The following is a 20,377-nucleotide window of genomic DNA, read 5'->3' on the forward strand; positions in this document are numbered from 1 at the left end:
TACAGTATCAATGGATTATAATCATTGATACATATACATCAATGGATTATAACTGAGAGAACACCTCCAAGCATCCATACTGATATAGGTAACTGAATAAATAAGAGGGGGCTAGGGACAGCGATTCTCAGAGACACAGGTGACATGACGACCAAGTGCACCCTGGGAGCCCAGACCCAACAGAGGGCCTGCATGGGACAATAAGCAAGACCCGTAGTACCACATCAGCTCATTGGTCTACCACACTCTGTCAGTGTGCATGTGCAGGCCTTGAGGGCTGTGCTGTTTATGTGGCATGTCAACATTAGGGAGAGCTAGGTGAGGAATGGGGTTCTCTGTGCTAGTGGTGAAACTCAAAAATCTAAAATACAGAGGGTAAAAAACAAATAACCTTAAGCCTTTCTGAAGACATCAGATAAATCCACCTCAAGAAACAGCGCACAAAGTCAGCACTAGTACTCTGGAGGAGTCAAAGTCACGAGCAACAATGAAGACAGACGACCTGTGAGGTGGAGAGACCTACACAACACACCCACATGGGTCTGGGCCCGGAGCCAGTGAGGAAGGTGAGGAGGAAGCTGCGCAACAAGAGTGGTGCCTACACTCGTCCACCCTGTGGTGAGGGATCAGTGTCCACAGTTGTACTATGATCAGCTAAGCTTTCCACCGTGTGGATGCAACATCACTAGTATTTATATTGCAGACACCAGAACTGCAGTTAGGTGACAGTGTCACAAACTCTGCTGCCAGCACCCTAGCAGCAGCATGGCCTCACAGAGTGTGCAACCAATGCTGGGTTTTGAGGCTAGTGTTCTGTGCAGAGGAAAAGCCCAAGAGCCCAGCGAAGGAGAGGAAGGCCTCTGGGCGGCAGATGCTGACTGACCTGGCCTGCGGTCTATAGCTGTTGAGGATCTGATAGGCCCTGAGCAGGTCCAGCTTGCCATGGCCTTGCTCAAACATGTTGACCCCAGGAAGCCTCCGGGCCGATGCGATGAGGGCCTGCTTCATGCTGGCAGGATTCACCAGCTCGCGCTTCTGTACTGTGCTGGTGAGAAAATAAAGTATGTGTTCAGTCTCTCTCAGCAGAAGAATGAAGATCAGACTAACCTTAGCCTGCACATGTGCGGCCCCAGCCTTGTTTTCCATCTAACAGGAGCATCACTGACAGAGCCCATATGAGATAAGACTATCACACTCAACTGCCACAGTGGCCTCAGGACCAAACACCCTAACCCCTGCCACTCTACTCAGTGACTTATGGGCCAGGGCCTGTTTGGGCTTAATTTAAGAGTAATTAATGCCTATTTCCCCAATAAATTAACCAAGTCAATCACACCGGTTGCAGGAAGCAAGAATATCAAAAAGGTACTGGCTCTCAGGGGAAGGGAGGTCTGCTGGCCCAGGGAGAAGACACCCTGAGACCTCAGCTGGCTGGAAGGAAAAAAGGCACACAGGTGGATGTTGGAGGCCCTGCAACACAAGGACGGGCAGGAGGCGTGGGCTGAGTGAAGACCACCAACTCCATGGCTGACCCTGGCCTTCCTGTTTGCAGATCTGGAGGCCCGTGTAGGATGATCACCCAGTGCATAAGGTTATGCAGAACACGCAGACCTCAGGCCCTTCAGCTTTCACTCAGGATGCATCTGAGCAACTTCAGCCCTGCTCTGCCTGGCGAGGAGCCCAGCCAACTCTAGCACTGAGGCGTTCAGTTTGTGCATCTAGGTGCTATATATAGGTAAAATTCAATCCCCACACTGAGGGGGAAAACATCAGTGGGCACAAAGGAAACCATCTCTTCTAAGTCCCTCAATGTTTTTACATGTTGGTGGTTGCATTGGAGTCTAGGCAGGTTTTCTAAGTGGGAAACCTGACAAGAGAAGTGTGAAAATCCTGTACGATTAGTTCTTAACGACAGAATAAAAGGATATTCACAGTACAAGCCAGTCCTCCTCCTTCTCCTTTTCCTGCCATAAAGCTAAACCAAGGGTGAGGCTGCACTTTCCTGCGGCATGGCCACTACCACGAGCTATTTCTGAGCCCTCACTGTGGCACTTTTACCTGCTCCAGGTGAGAAGAGTGGCAGGTCTCCTTCAAGCTGGACTCCCCACTGCAGCTGTGGCCCTCGCTTCCTGCTAAGCCCACGGGGAGGGGCAGAGCTGGGCCAGGTTTCCTGCCTCCCGACCCCACAGGACAACAAACAGGAGCGCTTGCTGAAGCCCCTCCACTCGGCAGACACTACAGTATGAGTGAGCGGGTGAGCCCCAGCCCACCCCCTTGTTTCCCTCTACGTTCTATGTGGCAGGGCACACCTGGAAGAAAATGACAACTTTTCTAGCAAGGACAGGGATATTCCCAAAGATTACTCTAGCCAATGTCAACATCTTCAAGAATCTGGCTCTGACCTGCAAGGGAGGACAAAGGCAAGAGGCAGATACCTACCTTTGTCAAGAACTACAATGAATTACAATGCTGGACAAAATAATCCACAGCATTAGATGCCAAAATCAACATGCAATTCCCTTACTTTTCAAAGTTTTTTTTTTTTTTTTAATACCAGGGATTAAACAACACTCAGGGCACTTAACCACTGAGCCACATCCTCAGTCCTTTTCATTTTTTATTTTGAGTAAGAGTCTTGCTAAGTTGCTTAGGGCCTCACTAAATTGCTGAGGCTGGTTTTGAACTCGTGATCCTTCTGCCTCAGCCTCCCAAGTCACTGGGATTACAGGTGTGCACCACCACACCCAGCTAAAGATAATTTTAAGTATGAAAGCACTTACTATCATTTACCTGTTTTAATTTTTAAATGAACAGAAATTTCAAATATGTCGAGTTTTCTTTGCTGACACAGTACCTCACTAAGACTTCAGTTAGACAGAAAAACTAAGAATTTTTTGAGGGAATGTACAATGACAAAATGAAGGCTAACGCCAAAGGCATCTTTTTATGACCTGGAGAACAAGGTGCTGACTGAAAGGCAGAGAGTGAGTGCTCCTGACTCTGGATGCCTGTGCTTGAGAGCTCCATCCACTGTCGTCCGTCCTCTGCAAAGTGAGGATGCATGACTGAGCTTCCTCAGAGTCGGGGGCCTAGCAGCATAAACACCCACCTCTCACAAAGCAGGGCTGACACCAGCCCCTGGCTGGCCGACAACGACTCGCTAAGAGCATGTTAAAAGGGAATTCACACACACAAAGTACTATACAAGATGGATGTGGGAAAATGCCTCCCTAGAGAAACTCTTTACCTCTGTATGTGTCCCATCATATCATTCTGAATGCCTTAAAGACACATGGTAAGATGTATTTAACTCTTTGAAGGCACATCCCCTAGGACGCAGAGGCAAGCAGGAAAGGAGCTGATTTGATTCCCTGCCTGGGGGGGGCACAAAAGCATTAAAATCATGCTCATTAGAGGGAAGAGCCACTCACCCTGTGGGGTGCCCAGCACCTTCCCCCAGCTTACACTGCACGGGCACAGACATCACCCAGTCCTGATAGGAGGCAACCATCTCCCGTACAGAGAGGAAGGAACGGAGACCTCAGACCCAGTCAGGCACAAGCCTCGCATCTACTATGCCACCTGTGTACCAATCCCGAGGAAGACGCTCTTGCCTATGCTCTCCAATACTCACCTCACTAATAAGGTGACAGCACCTGCCACCACTGGAGAGGCCACGCTGGTCCCTGAGAGGGCCCGGCACCCCCCTTTCACACCGGAACCCCGCACTCCAGCACCATAGGTGACAACGTCAGGTTTCACACGACCGTAGCCTCCTGGCAGTTCCTACAAACAAGAGGAGCTCGGTTTCTGCACCACCCAAGCTGGCATTCAGGCGAGTAGGGCGATGGCAAGTAAAATCAGAACAGAAAACGGGGACTCAACAGTGCCACCTGAGGGAGGTACTGGCTTGGGGTGGTAATGTAGAAAATAAAGTATTTGTTAGTATGTTTTTCAACAACCAGTAAGACATCAAGGCTAAAATAATTTAAAAAAATAAAAACTTTAGTTTTGATAAGATGCAGGACCAGAAGCTAGGCACTGATTTATTGCTAAAACTAGAAACTGGAAATTGCTTTATCTCTAGATAAATTAAAAATTAGAAAGTTGTTAGAATGACAAAATTAAAATTAAAAGTTAGGGGAAAAAAAAAAACACTTTTGCAGAAGGAAAAAAGTAGAGTTACGACTAGATGTTTCCAAAGGGAATAAGAACGCATTTAGGATGATCGAGATACTGGGTGACTGACCTAAATAAGAGTTTAAGGAAGTACTCTTAAGCTTCATGAAAATTGGGGCAAAGTCGGAGCACAACAGGACTGTGCACTCTGTTGGCGAGTCTGTACTCTGAAATGGAAACCTGCCTGCAGTCCACTGTAAGGAGCAGTCCACTGGCAAGGGGCACTGGGTGACGTCAACTGCCATAGCTCAGAGAGAACTCAGGAATATTTCTCAAAGGCCAATGAAAAGCAAGCCTCTTGCAAAGGCCAAGGCTGTAATAGCACATCACAGCTCAGGGAAAACAGGGTTGGGCTGAGGCCGGCAGGTGACTGTTGCTGGCCTCTGACCACACACAGGACATACCAAGACACACAGATGAGGACGCACACAGCACAGCACCATCTGACCTTCAAAGTGGGATCCACCAGAGGGCAGTGCCAAGTCAATGGGCCACTCGAGGGGGAGGCATCAAGTGCCTGTGGCGGGGCACCAGAAGAAAGGGGCACCAGTGTGTTGGCACTGTCCAGGCATGAAGGCTCAAGTGGAGGGCTGTCCTACATGGAGCTGCTGGTGGGGACAAGCGTTCCCAGCAAGTGGTGAGTCCCCCCAGGGCCTCATCTGAGACCTCCAGCACAGCACATGTCAAGTGAGGACACCAAGAGGTGGCCTGTCCCCAAAGAACATTAGGGGGAGATGCTGCCCAGGCACTGCAAGGCTAAAGCCCGAGTGCCACTCCAGGTGAAGGAGGCTCGGTCAGCTGCAGAGTCAAACCCCACACAGCTGAGCTATTAACCTGCTGGAGCCACTTTGGTTTTGTATACAAACATAACTATTTCATAATTATTTTATTAGCAAAGTTGCTATTAAGCTGCTACTAGCTTCGACTTCTTAAGGCCTAAAAAAAATATCTTCTCACCTCATCCTAAGGAGAACTGCTTTCCTTCCTACTAGTCAGAATAAGCAGGCATGAATCCAACTCACCTAAAAGTGAGCTACTTGAAAGTAAGTTAAAAAGAAGAGGAACTGGGGAATACCACTCGGAAACCGTCCCTGGACTTTGCAGCAGCTCAGGACTTGTCAAACTGAGGTGGTAGGCGCCAGAGGGGCCAGGTCTCTTGTCCTCATGAAGCGCCCACCCCAACAGCCCTGGCTGCTGGATTTGCGGATCTGAAGATCTGCCTCACAAGCTGCTCTCTACCTGTGCACCCACAAAGCATTCAGACCAAAGGCTCCTTGGGCCACATTAGACTAATAGAAAAGCATACCCAGGTGGTCATTCCCCTGGAAGAAAAGCGGGCGATGTTATCTTCAAAGTCAATGCCACCCACTCCAATCACATCCATCTGATCAGCAGGGTTATTCAGAGTGCTAAATTGAGACACACATAAAAACGGGGGGAGAGAAATACTTTTAAATGAACAATTCAAATAAGGGCAAATGCTTTCAGAAAAATTTAAGATTCTATTAGGTTCTTCTGTGACAAAAATGTGTAGCTTCAACATACCACTGCTCCTCATAGCCACCCTGTGTCCTGGGAAATGTCATGTTTTCTGCCACCTGTGTGTTGTGGTAAAACATTTCTGCCCTCTCTGTCCTGTCACCTTTCCACCCGTAGGTGGGCCCAGCTCCAAACTCACTCCCTCACTTCTCCTGAACTTCCCAGGAGTTGACATGTCACAATTCACCACCGGTTAAGTGTTCTCTTGTTACTTGAATCGTTCCATTCAGAGGCATCCTGCCTCCTCGACTAGATGAGATGTTATCTGGGAAGCCACCAGATCAGCACATATGCATCACCAGTTAGAAGCGAAAGCTTTCAATGGACCTTTTGCAAGTATCTGTACCCTCACAGAGAATGTGGAGACCACCATTTCTCTGCAACCTTGGCCTCCACAGGAGAAAGAATATAGAGGAAAGCCCACGTCATTCTCTTCAGTACCTCAAGTGCACTATACCTGCAAAGAAGCTACCACAAAATGAACAATAATAAAACATTTGAAGTCAAGATGCAGCTGATTTGAAAGCATATAACAATCAGTTATAAAATTGTATTTCTAACCTTTTTATATCATAGCTTCACTACCAAACTCTGACAACTCAATAATTACAACTGATTTCAAGAAGCTTAAGAGACATTATTAGGGCCGAGGTTGTAACTCAGTGATAGAGTGCTTGCCAAGCCCACGTGAGGCATTGGGTTCAATCCTTAGCACCACATAAAAATAAATAAAGGTTTTTTTAAAAAGACATTAACAGCAAGATTCTAGAAGTGTATGCTTTTAAGCAATGACTTCAAATCACATCCAACAAACTCTGACTCTACCTTCTCAGCTCACTGGCTACCAATATGCTACCAGGTAGTTAATCAGAAGAACCAAAATGGTTTGCGAATTTCCATGAGTTCAAGAATAGAGGCTAGTACACAGGTCACCAACAATCCTCCCACTGAAGTTGATGAAAGAATGCCACCTTCCTTCCCATCCTTCCTCGACTTGTCAATCATTCTAATACTCGCTGTGCTTTTAATCCTTAAGAAATAAGGGAAGGCGTCAAGAAAAAACAGGGTGACAAATAAAGAAATCACTGTTGATACTAAAAAGGGGTACCACAGCCTCAGAGGCTCAAAGAAGGGTTGTGGGTACAGGACTCAAGAGATTCCAGCAAGAGGGGCTCTCGAATGCACGCCTCATTTCAAAAGGTACTGACAGGTACATGCTTCTGTCTTGACCAGTGCTGGGAGCAGTCCTCTAATGTCCAGGCGGTCAACTGTAACCACAACCAGCTGGCTGCAGGGACCAATCACATGCCATTTGCTATCACTGCAAAAGACAGTACAGATATACAGATACGCCAAGTCTGTAGGTGGCACTGTGTCCACACAAATGATTTGGAGACCCTCAAAGGTCTTCCTCTTGAGGTCTGTCTTCTCTACTATACTCAAAATCACAACTCTCTGCTTAGAAGCTCTGGAGTGCAATTGCCCACCGAAGGCAGGAAAAATTTGCAAATTCCTGCTAGACTCTAGAGGATCTTGAATAGCAGAAGTAAAATGTTCACTTGATCTATTAGGTAACAATGAGCCACTGTGGATTCTGAATAGAAAACTGGCAGACATACAACAGAAAGTGGTGGAATAGAGGAGGCTGCATTCCTGGCTGCTCCATGGCATGAAACCAAGAGAGCAAACAGGCAGCTTCTCCACAAGGTAGGCGAACAAAAAAAGAAAACTGTTTGGACAGTAGAAGTAGACCATCAACAGCCACTTGGAACACTGTAGTCCAGCTTCATCCCACAACCACCGTGCAAGCAGTACTGCACCCCCACAACAGGCAAGGTGCTGAGGCCAGAGAAGGGAAGGTCCTCAGCTCTCACAAGGCAGGTTGCGCCTGTCTGGCTCCACTCCTATCTGCTGCTGGGTGGGAGGAGATAGTGGCAGGAAGAGAGGACAGAAAATTGACAACCGGCTATCTCTGAACCATTTAGTGGAGACATCGGGAATAAGAGAAGTGGCAACCAGAGAACCATATGAAAGGGAAGAAAGACAACTCAGCATCTGACATGCCTCAACAGTGTCGGTCACCGTTAGAGGTACAGTGAGACAGTGAGGGTATGTCACTGTACCTGTAACTGTGACTTATATTTATTAATGTCACTTGTAATTTCACTTATATTTATTAATCACAATATGCATTAGTGATGCCACAGAAAATCCAGACCTAGGACCTCTTACAAGGGGACAGGGTCACTTGCTGAACTAAGCTGAAACCCTATGACTTCCCACATTCATGTCTCTGACCCACACAAACTTCAGCTTCACCCCGAGCAGCCTCATATCATCCCTGGCACTGGCTCTCCAGGCCACCTGCTGTCCCTCAGCAGGAACTCTGAGGATGTGGCCAGCCAGATGCAGTGTGTCACAGCAGAAGCACGTGCACACAGGGGTGGGCGCAAACATTAAGTCTACCCTCCACTGTGCCGCGGCACATGGTACAGCTATTTTTCTGTTCCTCTCTGTGATTTTTCTCTTATCTCTGTGGCTACCTCAAATCCTTTGCCGTAATACCAAACTGCACCCATCCTGGGACCTCAATAGAGGAGGGTGACAAGTGTTTGTCTGCAGTAGCTTTACAGTACAAGAAACTATTTATATACTTTAATCTGCAGAATAAAAATCAGAGCCACAGGTAGGAAGAAAATTGAGAATCTGAATCAGACAAGAACCTGCTGGGGATGTTTCAGTGAAAATCTAGCACCTCATGCTTCTTGAATGCCTAACAAGCATTTTGTCCATTGCTCTTCTCCCAACCAAATGACCCTTTCCTCAATTCCCAAGCTGTCTGTCCCCACCTAGCCCTGGACTTCTCCCTCGAGCAATGTTCGCACCTGACTTTTCCTGGAAAGGCAGGCACCTGTCTACTTCCTTCTTGGTCCCTGGATTTTGTACACAGTGGGTGTCAATAAACGCCCAGCAACTATGAATTCTCTTTCTTACTTGGTATTTAGAAGGAAGAAAGAAAAGAAGAACAGAATAAAAACTTAGGGTTTTTATTTACAGCAAAGTTTAAAAAAAATCAAACAAGACGACTGACAGCTGCAGTAACTGGTGAGAATGTGGGGGTTCATTATATATTCTGGGTTTTTTTTCTTTTTTTCAGTAAAACATTCATAATACAAAGTTTTGGAGAGATAAAAATAAGTATACACAGATACACAAATCTACTGACAATTTTTAGTTATTTCAGGAAAAACACCCAGCCCACTGACTCAACACCCACTGATTCAACCAACCTTGTCAACATCACCCTTGTGGAGACTACTTACCCATAAAGGGGCCCATCATTGCCGATGGCAGACACCATGATCACATTATTAGCTGTCAATTCCCACACCTAAGAGGTGAGCAAGTATTCACTTAATGAAACAAATGAAACCCAGCACTTTATGCTATTTTTTAAAAACATTTATTTTTCGGGCTGGGGATGTGGCTCAAGCGGTAGCGCGCTCGCCTGGCATGCGTGCGGCCCAGGTTCGATCCTCAGCACCACATACAAACAAAGATGTTGTGTCCGCCGATAAACAAAAAATAAATATTAAAAAAAAAAAAAAAAACATTTACTTTTTAGTTGTAGGTGGACACAATACCTTTTTATTTTTAAAATTTTTTATATGTGGTGCTGGGGATCGAACCCAGTGCCTCATGTATGCCAGGTGAACACTCTACCACTGAGCCACAACCTTAGCCCCGAAACACAGCACTTTAAACAACTAATATGCAACTGTCCCCCCCCAAACCCTATAAACAGTCCTAAAAAAGAAGGAAGCCTCCTCCAATGCAGCACTGGCCATTCCAGAGGCCAGTACATCTGGGACCAGTGAGTCTAAGGGAGGACAGCGCCCAGAACATTAGGTCTGTGCACTGCCCAGAGCAGACACTGGCTTGCTGGCCATTTGCAGGAAAACTCAGAGTGTAGGTTTAGATCACAAGAACCAACAAGTTCCCCTTACAAATACCTACTTCTGAAGTCTCTCCCTCAATGGGTTTATGGCACTCTAGTACATCAAAGTACATGTCATTGGCCATCTGTTCTCACAAAGCTGTCCCACCTGGATGAAAAGCCACTAGCACACTAGACATGATATAGCTAGAGACACAAACATGCAGGAGCTATCATCCAAACTCATGTCCTTGTGCACTGACTCAACCAACCTTGTCAACAAAGGGGTGATCCATGAAGTCAGGGCCCCCGATGCTAAGGTTCAGCACATCGATCTTCTTTAATATGGCATAGTTGAAGGCGTCCAGAAACCAAGATGTGTAAGATACCTAGTTATAGTGAAACAGCCCCCTTAGTGTTTCCGTAAAAGCCTCAAAGTTCTAGGACAGTTTCTTCCTAAAGGTAAATATAGCCTCTTTAAAGCATGAAGTATTTTTCTTAATATCTTTTAAGTAACTTAAAATCAGAAATATACCAAGTACAAATATACCCAGACATTCTAAGTTCGCAGGGATGGGCCCGGGGAGAAAGGCTGTGTTGGGCAGGTGGCCTCTCTGTAGGTGCCATGGTCAACTCCTTATCTGTGGCACATCTTGCTAGATAAGGCCCCAAGCTTCTAACTGCCTGCTTACAAAAGGATGTATTCTATGGTACTTCAGCATTTATGAATGGTTCAGTGTACTGATCTACTATTCTTCAGTCCTAAGTAGACAAAAGGACAAATGGCAGCACTAACAGGTATTTCACAGTAGTATGTCTCTGATGTTCAGTTCCTCCTACTTTCTCACACAAAACAAATGACTTTCTGAATCACCATTTACTGTTTTTTAAAAATACAAAATTTAGTTTACAGTGGGAAGAAAAATAGTAAAATGATTAGGAATTGCTTTTAACAAGTTTTTAAAAGTAAGGCTACATATTTACATACATACATACATACATATATATATATATATATATATATATATATATATATATATGAAATCCTAAAAGGAGGTACAAGAAATGAAGACCACCACCATATGGAAGATGTGCAAAGTGAGCTAAGAACACTCTGGATGGGGTCCAGGGATCATCACTATGTTGCCTTTTAGTATTTTTGAGGGATGTATTAACTCTACAAGAATTAAAATTTTAAGGTAAACACCAGCAGCCTCCCTCTTTTCTATAAATAGTTTCTATAAATAGTTTTCTATAAATAGTTTTCTATAAATAGTTTTTTTATATATAGTTTCTATAAATAGAGTCAGGGAACAAAGCTTGCACATTCACATTACCAGACATAATGGGAGGTGCCTGCATACAGGGGTCAGAAACACAGTCCCCACCCTCCAGGGGTAGGAGCCCAGTCAGGGAGGAAAACATACAGGAAGGACTTACTCTATCAGATGGCACAGAGGCCTCAGACAAACCTGAGGGCGAAGAGGAAATGGGAAACCAAGGAACTACTGGACAGGTGGCCTAGGGGACAAGGTCTTCGCGTTCCAGGGAGGTGGTGAAGGGGGTGATGGGACAAAGGCAGAAGGATCAACAGTGAGACTGTCACACGTGCCTCAGCATCGCTGGCATGCACTGCTGTAAAGCAGGTGTGTGTGTTCTGCAGTTCTGTCTGTCTGTGGTGCTGAGGGTGGACCCGAGGGCCTCACACACGCTAGGCAAGCATTCTTTCACTGAGCCACCCCCAGCTCTATTGCCGTACTTTACATTTCAATATTGACTCCTTAGACATGTCAAGAGTCCTTGAACACTTACCTGATTGTTGGTAAAGACCCTGAAAATATGAAGCTCTGCATCTGGAGCAAAGCCTTGGCATTCCCTCATACTGGCGATCACACCTGCCACAAATGTGCCGTGGCCCAACCCTGTGAACACAAGGGAAAGGAAGCCCCGTGAGACACAGCTGGAAACGCACGCCCCAGCACAGCATTCGAAACCGTCCACTCCACACAGGCCTCCAAGAGGCCTCACGGCGAGCTTTCTACACTCCACTGCCCTCCACCCAAACCTGCCTGCCCACCACACCAGTGCCACTGGGGCTGTCCACACTGTCTCCTTGGTCAGGAGCTGCTCCTCCCAGGCACTACTCCCTCCTCTCCCCAGCTTCTGTTGTCCCACACCCTCTGAGATCTTCAGAGTAGCTCCTGTCATGACAAAGGTACAATAACAACTTGAACAACTGTTATCATGGACTGTGGAGTGGTTAGGACATGAAAAATCACACTAATCAACAGAGGGCCAGGGCGCAGCCCCAAGCCCACAGGTGGCCACGCCCCCAGGCCAGGCCCTACCGTCATCCAGGGTGCGCTCGTTGGTCCAGTTGGTTCTCTCCCTCACATTCTTGAAGTGGGGATGCTTCTCACTCAGCCCAGTGTCAAAAACAGCAACTCTGACATTAGCACCTTATTCCAAAAAGAAAAATACACAACCGTATTTGGAGAAGTCATCTTTTTGGATTTGTGTCTACAAAATACATTCTTCTCCAGAAGCCACAGGAAAAGCAATGTCACAGGAGGCCAGAGCCCGAGTGCCACAGGTTGGGTCGATGCTCCAGGGCTACTGGCTAAACCAAGACTAAGGAAAGAGGGGTGGAGAACTGCCATCACTTGCTAAGAAACAAGATTTGGGCATGGAATCGCCCGGACTCCTCAACAATCACCAGCACTCAGGAACAGAACCACTGCTCCATCTGAGGATGCCTCAGGCTGCAGGATGAGACCGCTGATGGATTTTCTCCTGGTAATTTATTTCAGGTACCATCCCCACACCTCCTCTGAGCCCCGCAGAGCACCCTCCCACTGGAGAAGCGTGGCGTGGCCATCAGGGAGGGAAAACCATATTCCATGCCTGAGAGGCAGCAATCACCCTACACTGCTCACTAATAACACACTGTGGAAACAGACTGCAACACCACACAGGGTTAATCACAGCTGAGGGGGCTGGCTCCTGGTACTTTTCTATAATGAATCCATTTCAGAGACTGGCCAAAAGCTATCTGCATTAATGTAACACAAGATGGGCTTGTTTCATCAAATCTTAGAAAACATCTAAAAAAAAAAAAAAACACCTATATTACTTAATAATGTAATGAAGGTGATGTCTATCTGCTGAGCTCTTTACCTATCAATACTACATTGCACAACCAATACACTAAGACAACCATTAAAATCACTAACACTTTTAAAAAATATACACGTAAAACTGAAAACCACCTGGTTTTGGAAAAAAAATGATTTCTGACGATCATAGAATTTGTTTTGTGAGGGAGTTCTCACTCTAAAAAGATAAAACTGGGGGGAGGGGGAGACAATCATTTTAAGAAATGGTTAGTCTTAGAGCCTGGCACAGTGGCACATGCCTGTAATCCCAGAGGCTCGGGAGGCTGAGGCAGGAGAATTGTGAGTTTAAAGCCAGCCTCAGCAAAAGTGAGGTGCTAAGCAACTCAGTGAGACCCTGTGTTTACAAAAAACACAACATAGGGCTGGGATGTGGCCCAATAGTCAAGTGCCCTGGGTTCAATCCCTGGTACCTAAGGGAAAAAAAAATAGGAGGCTGAGGCTCAGTGACAGAGAGCTCCCCTAGCACACATGAGGCACTAGGTTCGATAAAAATAAAATAAAGGTATTTTTCCCACCAACAACTAAAATATAAAGAAAGAAATGGTTATAGTCTCCCAAATGTTAAGCCTAAAGACCATGCACACAGGAAGAGGTGGAAGCTGCAGAAGTCACAGGAGAGGCAGCCCCCCAAGTCTGGGAGACAAGTGGGAGGACACCCAAACCAACTGTGGTATCCCGGAGCAAGACATGGCTCACATCTAAGTAAGGGAAAAATTCCGCATTAGTTAAAACAGGAAAGTTCTGCTGTGATCAGTCAATAAGGAAAAGAAAAACTTTACTAGTTGTGATTTTTTTCCTCCCCATAAAATATGATCCTTAACATTTTCTGTTCTGAAATAAGTGATTAGAAAGGGGGACAGTCAGTCACTTAGTCTTCCTAACTCAAGCAAGAAACCCATTTTCATGAACCTACTCATGTCCAGGGACTACCTCTCAACGTGAACTCTTTCTCTGCCAAGTCAGACCCCTTTCCTGGACTGTCAGCCAGCCTGGCTGTGAGCAGGGCCGTGCATGTTCACGTTCACGCTGACAGGAAAGAAACTCTCCATAATCTGCCCCTCTAATCTCAGAAACAGCAATGAGCTCCTGTGACTTCTAACTTGGATGCCCACTATAACAGGAGTTAAGGACAGGGGTAGTCACCACACCCAGCTTGATAAACAGCAAGGACAAAAGTGCAAAGGGCAGAGCTGTGGCACCAGGGACTCCCGAGGGTGGCCCCTGGTGCCACCTTTACACGCACCTGTGTATCCCATCTGCCACAGCACGTCCGCCTGCAGCGTCTGGGCAACCTGGCGTGGAATGGCTCTCAGCAGCCGTCGACTTGAATGCCTCCCTGTGGCATGCCAGAAGCCAGAGCCCAGGGAGAGGCTGGCTCTTCCGAGGGGACGCGACGATTGCCACTTCTGGCTCCATCGGGTTTCATTACAGGGCACGATCGGGTCAGCTGGAGTCAAGGAAGAGAACAATTAGAACCCAGAGTACTAAAAACACCATGTCAGGCAAAGCTGCCATTCTGCACAGAGCAAGAACTTTGAAATCCTGTTTAAAGTGGGATTCTCTCCCTTTCATTAGGACTTCCTCAGTGGAATTATAATTATACAGCATGATTTAGTTGCCCTATTATTCATATTATTCCCAAATGGTTCTTGACATGGAATTTTCTAATCAAAGTAAAGCAAAGAACTGATCAAATAACTACTTAAGAAATAAAGCCAGGGCTGGGACTGTAGCTCAGTGGTAGAGCACCAGCCTCACATGTGTGAAGCACTGGGTTTGATCCTCAGCACCACAGAAAAATAAATAAAGATACTGTGTCCACCTACAACTAAAAAAAAAAAAAAATTAAAAAAAAAAAAGAAAAGAAATAAAGCCAATAAAACTAAAGAGAAACTCAATTACTTATCAGTAGCTTGTTCTCAATGAACCAGAAAACAACCGAGAGGGTACTGAAGAAAGTGGCCACTAATACAGTACTGCACTTCTGGGACAGGAAAAAGCCATGTTATCCCACTGAACATATCTGTGGCCAAACATCAATAGAATCTTTTAAAATTGTATATTGCTCCATACACACACATACTTATATATATATATATATATATTTTTGGGGGGGGGGAAGTACTAGGGATTGAACCCAGGAGTGCTTAACCACTGAGCTACATCCTCAGCCCTTTCTTATATTTTATTTTGAGACAGGGTCTCATTAAGTTGCTCAGAACCTCGCTAAGTTGCTGAGGTTAGCCTTGAACTCACAATCCTCCTGCCTCAGCCTCCAGAGCCTCTGGGATCACAGGTGTGGCCACCGCAGGGCTCCATATTCTTAATATTCTTACCTTTCAAAAAACAGAACTACTAGGAGGGAGAAGAAGAGCATTTCTAAGGGTGATGGAACAATTCTGTAACTCAGTTTTGATGGTGGGTAACTACCTAACTGTATACTTTTGCCAAAACTTGCTAAACTGTACTCCAAAAAGAATGGATTTTAGGGCTGGGGCTGTAGCTCAGTGGTAGAGCGCCTGCCTCACAAGTGTGAAGCACTGAATTCAATCCTCAGCAGCACATAAAAATAAAGATATTGTGTCCATCTACAACTAAAATAAATATTTAAAAAAGAATGGATTTTATTATTTGTAAATCCCTTTATTTAAAAAAAGGGGAGGGGGCAGGGGGATGAAAACTGCAAGAGTTTTTCTTTTGCCTTTCAAAGTCCTTGTTATAATGAAGAACAAATTATTTCAAGCCAATTTTAAAAAGAATAAATCTACCCTACCACAGAGAGTTCTGTTTCTAAAGCCAATCATTCCCACTTTTCTTCCACCCTTACCAAGCCTCATCCATGAAGGTACAGGCACCTGGAAAATATATACTCATGTCAATTCACAAAGAAACTGTTTGTCCAGTCCAGTTGAAACTGGCTGAACTGACCTCATGTGTTGGCTCTGGTCTTAAGTCAACGTTAGGCAGGGACAAATCTAGAAAGACCCATTAGGAACGATATTTAGAAGAAGGGAGTGGGCTTCTGCTTCACCTTGAACATACTGATTATACCTGAAGTATTATTCTCAGTTCTGGCCTTCACCTTTTAAGAACATTTCAGAAAAACTGCATTCAAAGAAAAATAAAATGTGGCAAGGAGAGGTGAGACATGTAACATGCACAACTGTTGAAGGGACTAGGAATTATTGACTTAAAGAGAGGAAACTGCCAAAGAGGACACCAGGGATATCTTCAAAGAGCAGAAAGATACCTTTACAGTATCTTTAATACTGCCTTGTGGAGAAGAGGCGAGCTTTGCCGTAAAGCCCATGGGATACTGGATCCAGGGTGAGACAGCCTTCAGTCCAAAATAAAGCAAAACCTTCTTCCAGTAAGGGCCAAGAAATAATGACCACTGGATGCTCTTGCAGCACCCTGAACACCCTGTAAAGCTCTCTTCACAAGCATTATTTCATTCTATTTTCATGAGCATCTGGAGAGGTAGGCAGTACCTTCAATTTAATGATGAGCAAAGATCAGGGTTAAAGGTAAAAAGGAGCTCACTGTTCAAGGTCTTAGTCAACTCACAAGAACCACCATGTCAGAAAGCAATAGGTGGCAAATGCTGTTGAAAAGGTACAGCCAGGAAACCGAACAGGACAGTCTAGGGTTCTTATGCTAAAATTAGGCCTCTCCGTGTCTCCTAAAACCTTCTAAGAGAATCAAATCAAATAAAAACCAAGTCAAGCAAAATGGCCTGACAATGTATATATTCTGGCTAACTATACCAGCCTTGTCTTGCTCTTCTCTTCCTGGATCATTTCAGGGTGCTATTGCTTTTTAAGGATAAAAATAATATAAAACATCTGGCCTAAGAGAAAAGGCTCTAAAGGAGCCAAATCCCAGAATTTTACAGCTGACTCCAGAACTGGCTCCTCACACCACACAAATTAGTTAACTTTTCCAAAGATGCCTGGAGACTCTCAGGTCTAGCACATGATGGATGAAGCAGAAAGAACATGTTTTTCCTTTTTCCTTCCAATGAAAGAAATGACAGTAAACAACAGAACTAGCAATGTACTCACCTGGTTTTTGATAAACAGGAACCTTTCTTTGGTAATGTATATGCTTTGGAAAACATGACGCAATAAATATGTCATCTACAACATGCGGATGAACTGACTTCACCAGCCCAACCCAGGAAGGAGGAAAGCCTAAGCCTAGAGTCAAAAGGGAGGCCAGACCCCTTCCACTCTCAGGCCTGCAGCTGCCGCCCACACCAAAGGAGCACAGGAGGCTAGGAAACAAAACCTGCCCCAGAAAGAACACAAGCTGCAGGTGAAGAGGAGAAGCCAGGACCAGGTCTTCCCTTCAGCAAGCAGAGGCTCCAGGCGAACCTGTGAAGCCCTGCAGTGAGCCCCTCTCCCCACCACATCAACAGTGCCCTGATTTAAAACAAGGCCTGCCCCAGGGACGTTCACGACAGGTGAACTAGACCACAGGTGAACTAGATGCAGAGACTCGCAGTCCTCGAACTGAGGCCACAGTACTCACATTCAGTGTATTTCAGGGAGCGAAAGACTCTGCGCTGCGGCGTGACCCGTTTGATGTGTGGATGGTCTTCGAGCGTCAGCAGCCCCGCTTTCTGCTTCTCTTTTATCTGAATCACCTCAAAGTCACTAGGGTAGTCACTGGATGGATTGTGTCGAGGTATAATTCTCCAGTTGTCTACTTCACTGCTCTTGAGAGCACTTGAAATAAACGAATTTCTAGCTTTGGCTGTAAAGTATCCATTGAAAGCCACAATATGTTCTGAAATCAATGACCAAAAATAAAAATAAGAACTTATGTATATAAAACACAGATCGTATCTAATCTGAAATTTAACTAGCAAAAGAAAATGATGTTATATTAAAAGTCCACAATAAAAAAAATAAAAAAAAACCAAGAAGACTGGTTTAAATGCCTTGGATGGCAGTGTGCAGAGTTTGGAGTTAAAACAATGTACGTGAATCCCCTGACCACAATAACACACCATTCAGAACCAGATACCTATGGATTCTTTTTAAAAAACTAAGCATCTATAGAAGTTTGAAAATACAGTAAAGGACAGGACAGGGTAGCCATGCCTGTAATCTCAGCTACTAGGAGGCTTAGGCAGGAGGACAGCAAGTTTGAGGTCAACCTCAGCAACTCAGCGAGACCCTGTCTCAAAACTAAAAATTAAAGAGGCCTGGGGATGTAGCTTAGTGGTAGAGCACCCATGGGTTCAATCCCTAGTACTGTAGTACTGCAGGGGGGAAAAAAAAGAAAAGAAAATATGGTAAAGAAATGTAGCTTTTCAAACAGGAAAAAGGAATCCAGAGATTTACTGAAACAAAACAAAATTCCGGAGTGGATTATATGAGACTATTTGCTCAGCTATTCATATCTGGTCACCTGAACTTTAGAACAAACATTCAACACTTCCAAAAACCCCCACCAGGAACCAAGCTGTGGGTAAGCATTCAGATGCCCGTTTCCTTGCTCACACAAGCTAAGTATGCTGGGAAACAAAACTAAGTAAGGCACTGCCCAAGTGCTGTGCACTCCTCCCACTTGAAATTTACTGCAGAAAAGCAGACAGGCTGTGCTCCTCCGGGAAAAGCTAATACTAACAAGAGGACACTAAGACAAGGTCCTTACCATATTCCACAACTGTCGAGGAGAACTCCACCTTCACAGTCAGGTGGGAACAGCCAGGGCAGGAGGCCTTTTCCAAAGACTTCTTTTCCAGTCTGTCACCCAGATGTCTCTTCCCACAGAGCAAAATCACCAGCAGAAGCAGCCAGATGTTTATGAGCTTCATGGTCATAAGTGAATATGGTCATCAAATCTTATAAATTCAAGTTGCACTTCTTTCTTCCTTGATTAGAAGTGAATTCTTGTTTCTGCTAAAAACTGCAGCATTACTGATGAGACATCTTACAGTCTTGTCCAGCGTAAATAAAAGTTAAGTCCATGGCCTTCCATGGCATTGCCCGTAGAGGCTCTCATTTCTTTCTCCGCTTCTTCTCCATCTTGAAGGTGAGGCTTCTCTCATTCAGAGCCGAGACTACTGAGTCCTACACTCCATTTGCATCATAGAACCAAGTCCAAGGGTATTAACCAAGTAATCACAGTAAGCAGAACTGAGAGACAAAAGAACAGCACACACAGATATTAGGAGCACACTGACACAGCCAGGTGCGATGTAGTTACACTTAAAATTCAGATACTAAGGGTCAAAAAGAGGCAACACTTACAAAGTAAATGTGAGGTTGTATTAACCATGCTACCATGGTAATACATTTCACTTTTATTTCCTTATCCCTCACTGTTTTTGTATGTGCATGGGAGGATTCTAAGGCAGTTTTAAAAATTTAAAAAAAGGTATAAAATAAATGAAAAAAGTAGAAGAAATTAAGGATAACAAAATAACACAAGGAATATGAAGCACACTGTCTGTGAACATCCTGGCAGCCAGAGAGAAGAAAGAACCCTGATCCTCTCTTCTGACCCTTCACCTTGCTCCTGTTTCAGATTGTGCATTTTCCTATCATTCCCAATTCTCCATCCCCATGGCACCTCCCCAAACAGCACTTCCCCAAGTTTCACCAATTTTTCAGGTAAAAACTTAGTATAATCATCCTTATTATCTGCTGTATAATAAATATCTAAGAGAAAACTAATTTCTATACAAGTCACTCATAACACCTTTTAAAAGAAATAACACATTGAAACTATGCAGATTTCAAAAAACTTCCTACCAATTCTATGAACAGAGCATAGAAAGGTTTTATCCTCATTAATTTATTTTCCCAGAAGTCTCAAACTTAAAAGAAATTTAACCTGGTAAATCTGTTGTAAAAACAGATTACCTCTTTACTGGAAATGACATGAAAGGGCAGTTAGTGAGGTAAACTATTGCTAAAGAAAACTGTTATTTGAGAATTAAATTACTTGCGTACACATAACCTCTGAAAACACACGTTCTTCACAATGCCAAGCAGCAAGAGCAGAGACAGGCCGCAGCAGCACCACCAGCAAAGTCAGCTGCAGGATCACACCCAAGACAAGGGCCAGGCAGCCAGGGGCAGGGGAGACAAAGGAGACAAGACCGCCTTGTGCTGCTGCAGGAACAGCAGGACAGGGAGGCCCCCTCCGGGGAGGAGTGCCAGCTGCTGACTCCTTCCCCCCAGTGACTGGTGCTGCTGCTTCAATGCTTTGGAGCAACAGGGAGTTTGGGGTTTCTGCAGTTGCCCACATGCACTTCCACACTGGGAAACTACCAAGGGGGTGAAGGGGCTAAAGAAATTTTCGATTTAACAAGTAGGACCTTCACGACCCTGAGAAGCAAGCCCATCTCTAGAACTGAGCCTAGAGACAAAGGCTGGCAGGACAGGCTCCTCCAAGACACTGGAAACCTACAACAGTCAGGTCCACCTCAGCAGGTGCGGAGGGAAGGCCAACCACAAGGGCAGAGAGAAGACAGACCAAGGCCAGACAAAGGACTAGAAAAGGAGCAGAAGGCACCTGCAGCCATCCC

General features: G+C 45.2%; 1 protein-coding gene across 3 annotated transcripts in view; it reads right to left on the minus strand.

Moving 5' to 3' along the window:
• Nucleotides 1–20,377, minus strand: part of Mbtps1 (membrane bound transcription factor peptidase, site 1) — a 53,873-nt gene that overhangs the window by 24,220 nt on the left and 9,276 nt on the right. For 2 of the 3 annotated variants that reach the window (XM_058576046.1, XM_046434304.1), the window contains exons 2-11: nt 18,496–18,980; nt 17,365–17,622; nt 14,075–14,278; nt 12,004–12,114; nt 11,468–11,577; nt 9,928–10,044; nt 9,042–9,109; nt 5,486–5,588; nt 3,635–3,786; nt 884–1,045 (exon numbers count right to left, since the gene is read on the minus strand). In XM_058576046.1, the coding sequence (XP_058432029.1) occupies nt 884–1,045; nt 3,635–3,786; nt 5,486–5,588; nt 9,042–9,109; nt 9,928–10,044; nt 11,468–11,577; nt 12,004–12,114; nt 14,075–14,278; nt 17,365–17,622; nt 18,496–18,664 (1,454 nt within the window). In that variant the 5' untranslated portion in view covers nt 18,665–18,980. The remainder of the gene's footprint in view (nt 1–883; nt 1,046–3,634; nt 3,787–5,485; nt 5,589–9,041; nt 9,110–9,927; nt 10,045–11,467; nt 11,578–12,003; nt 12,115–14,074; nt 14,279–17,364; nt 17,623–18,495; nt 18,981–20,377) is intronic. The other variant, XM_046434305.1, reaches the window with a different exon arrangement.

This window comes from Marmota monax, unplaced genomic scaffold (assembly GCF_021218885.2).
Source record: "Marmota monax isolate L192 unplaced genomic scaffold, Marmota_monax_Labrador192_F-V1.1 WCK01_AAM20220418_F8-fsc00024, whole genome shotgun sequence".
Lineage (NCBI taxonomy): Eukaryota > Metazoa > Chordata > Mammalia > Rodentia > Sciuridae > Marmota > Marmota monax.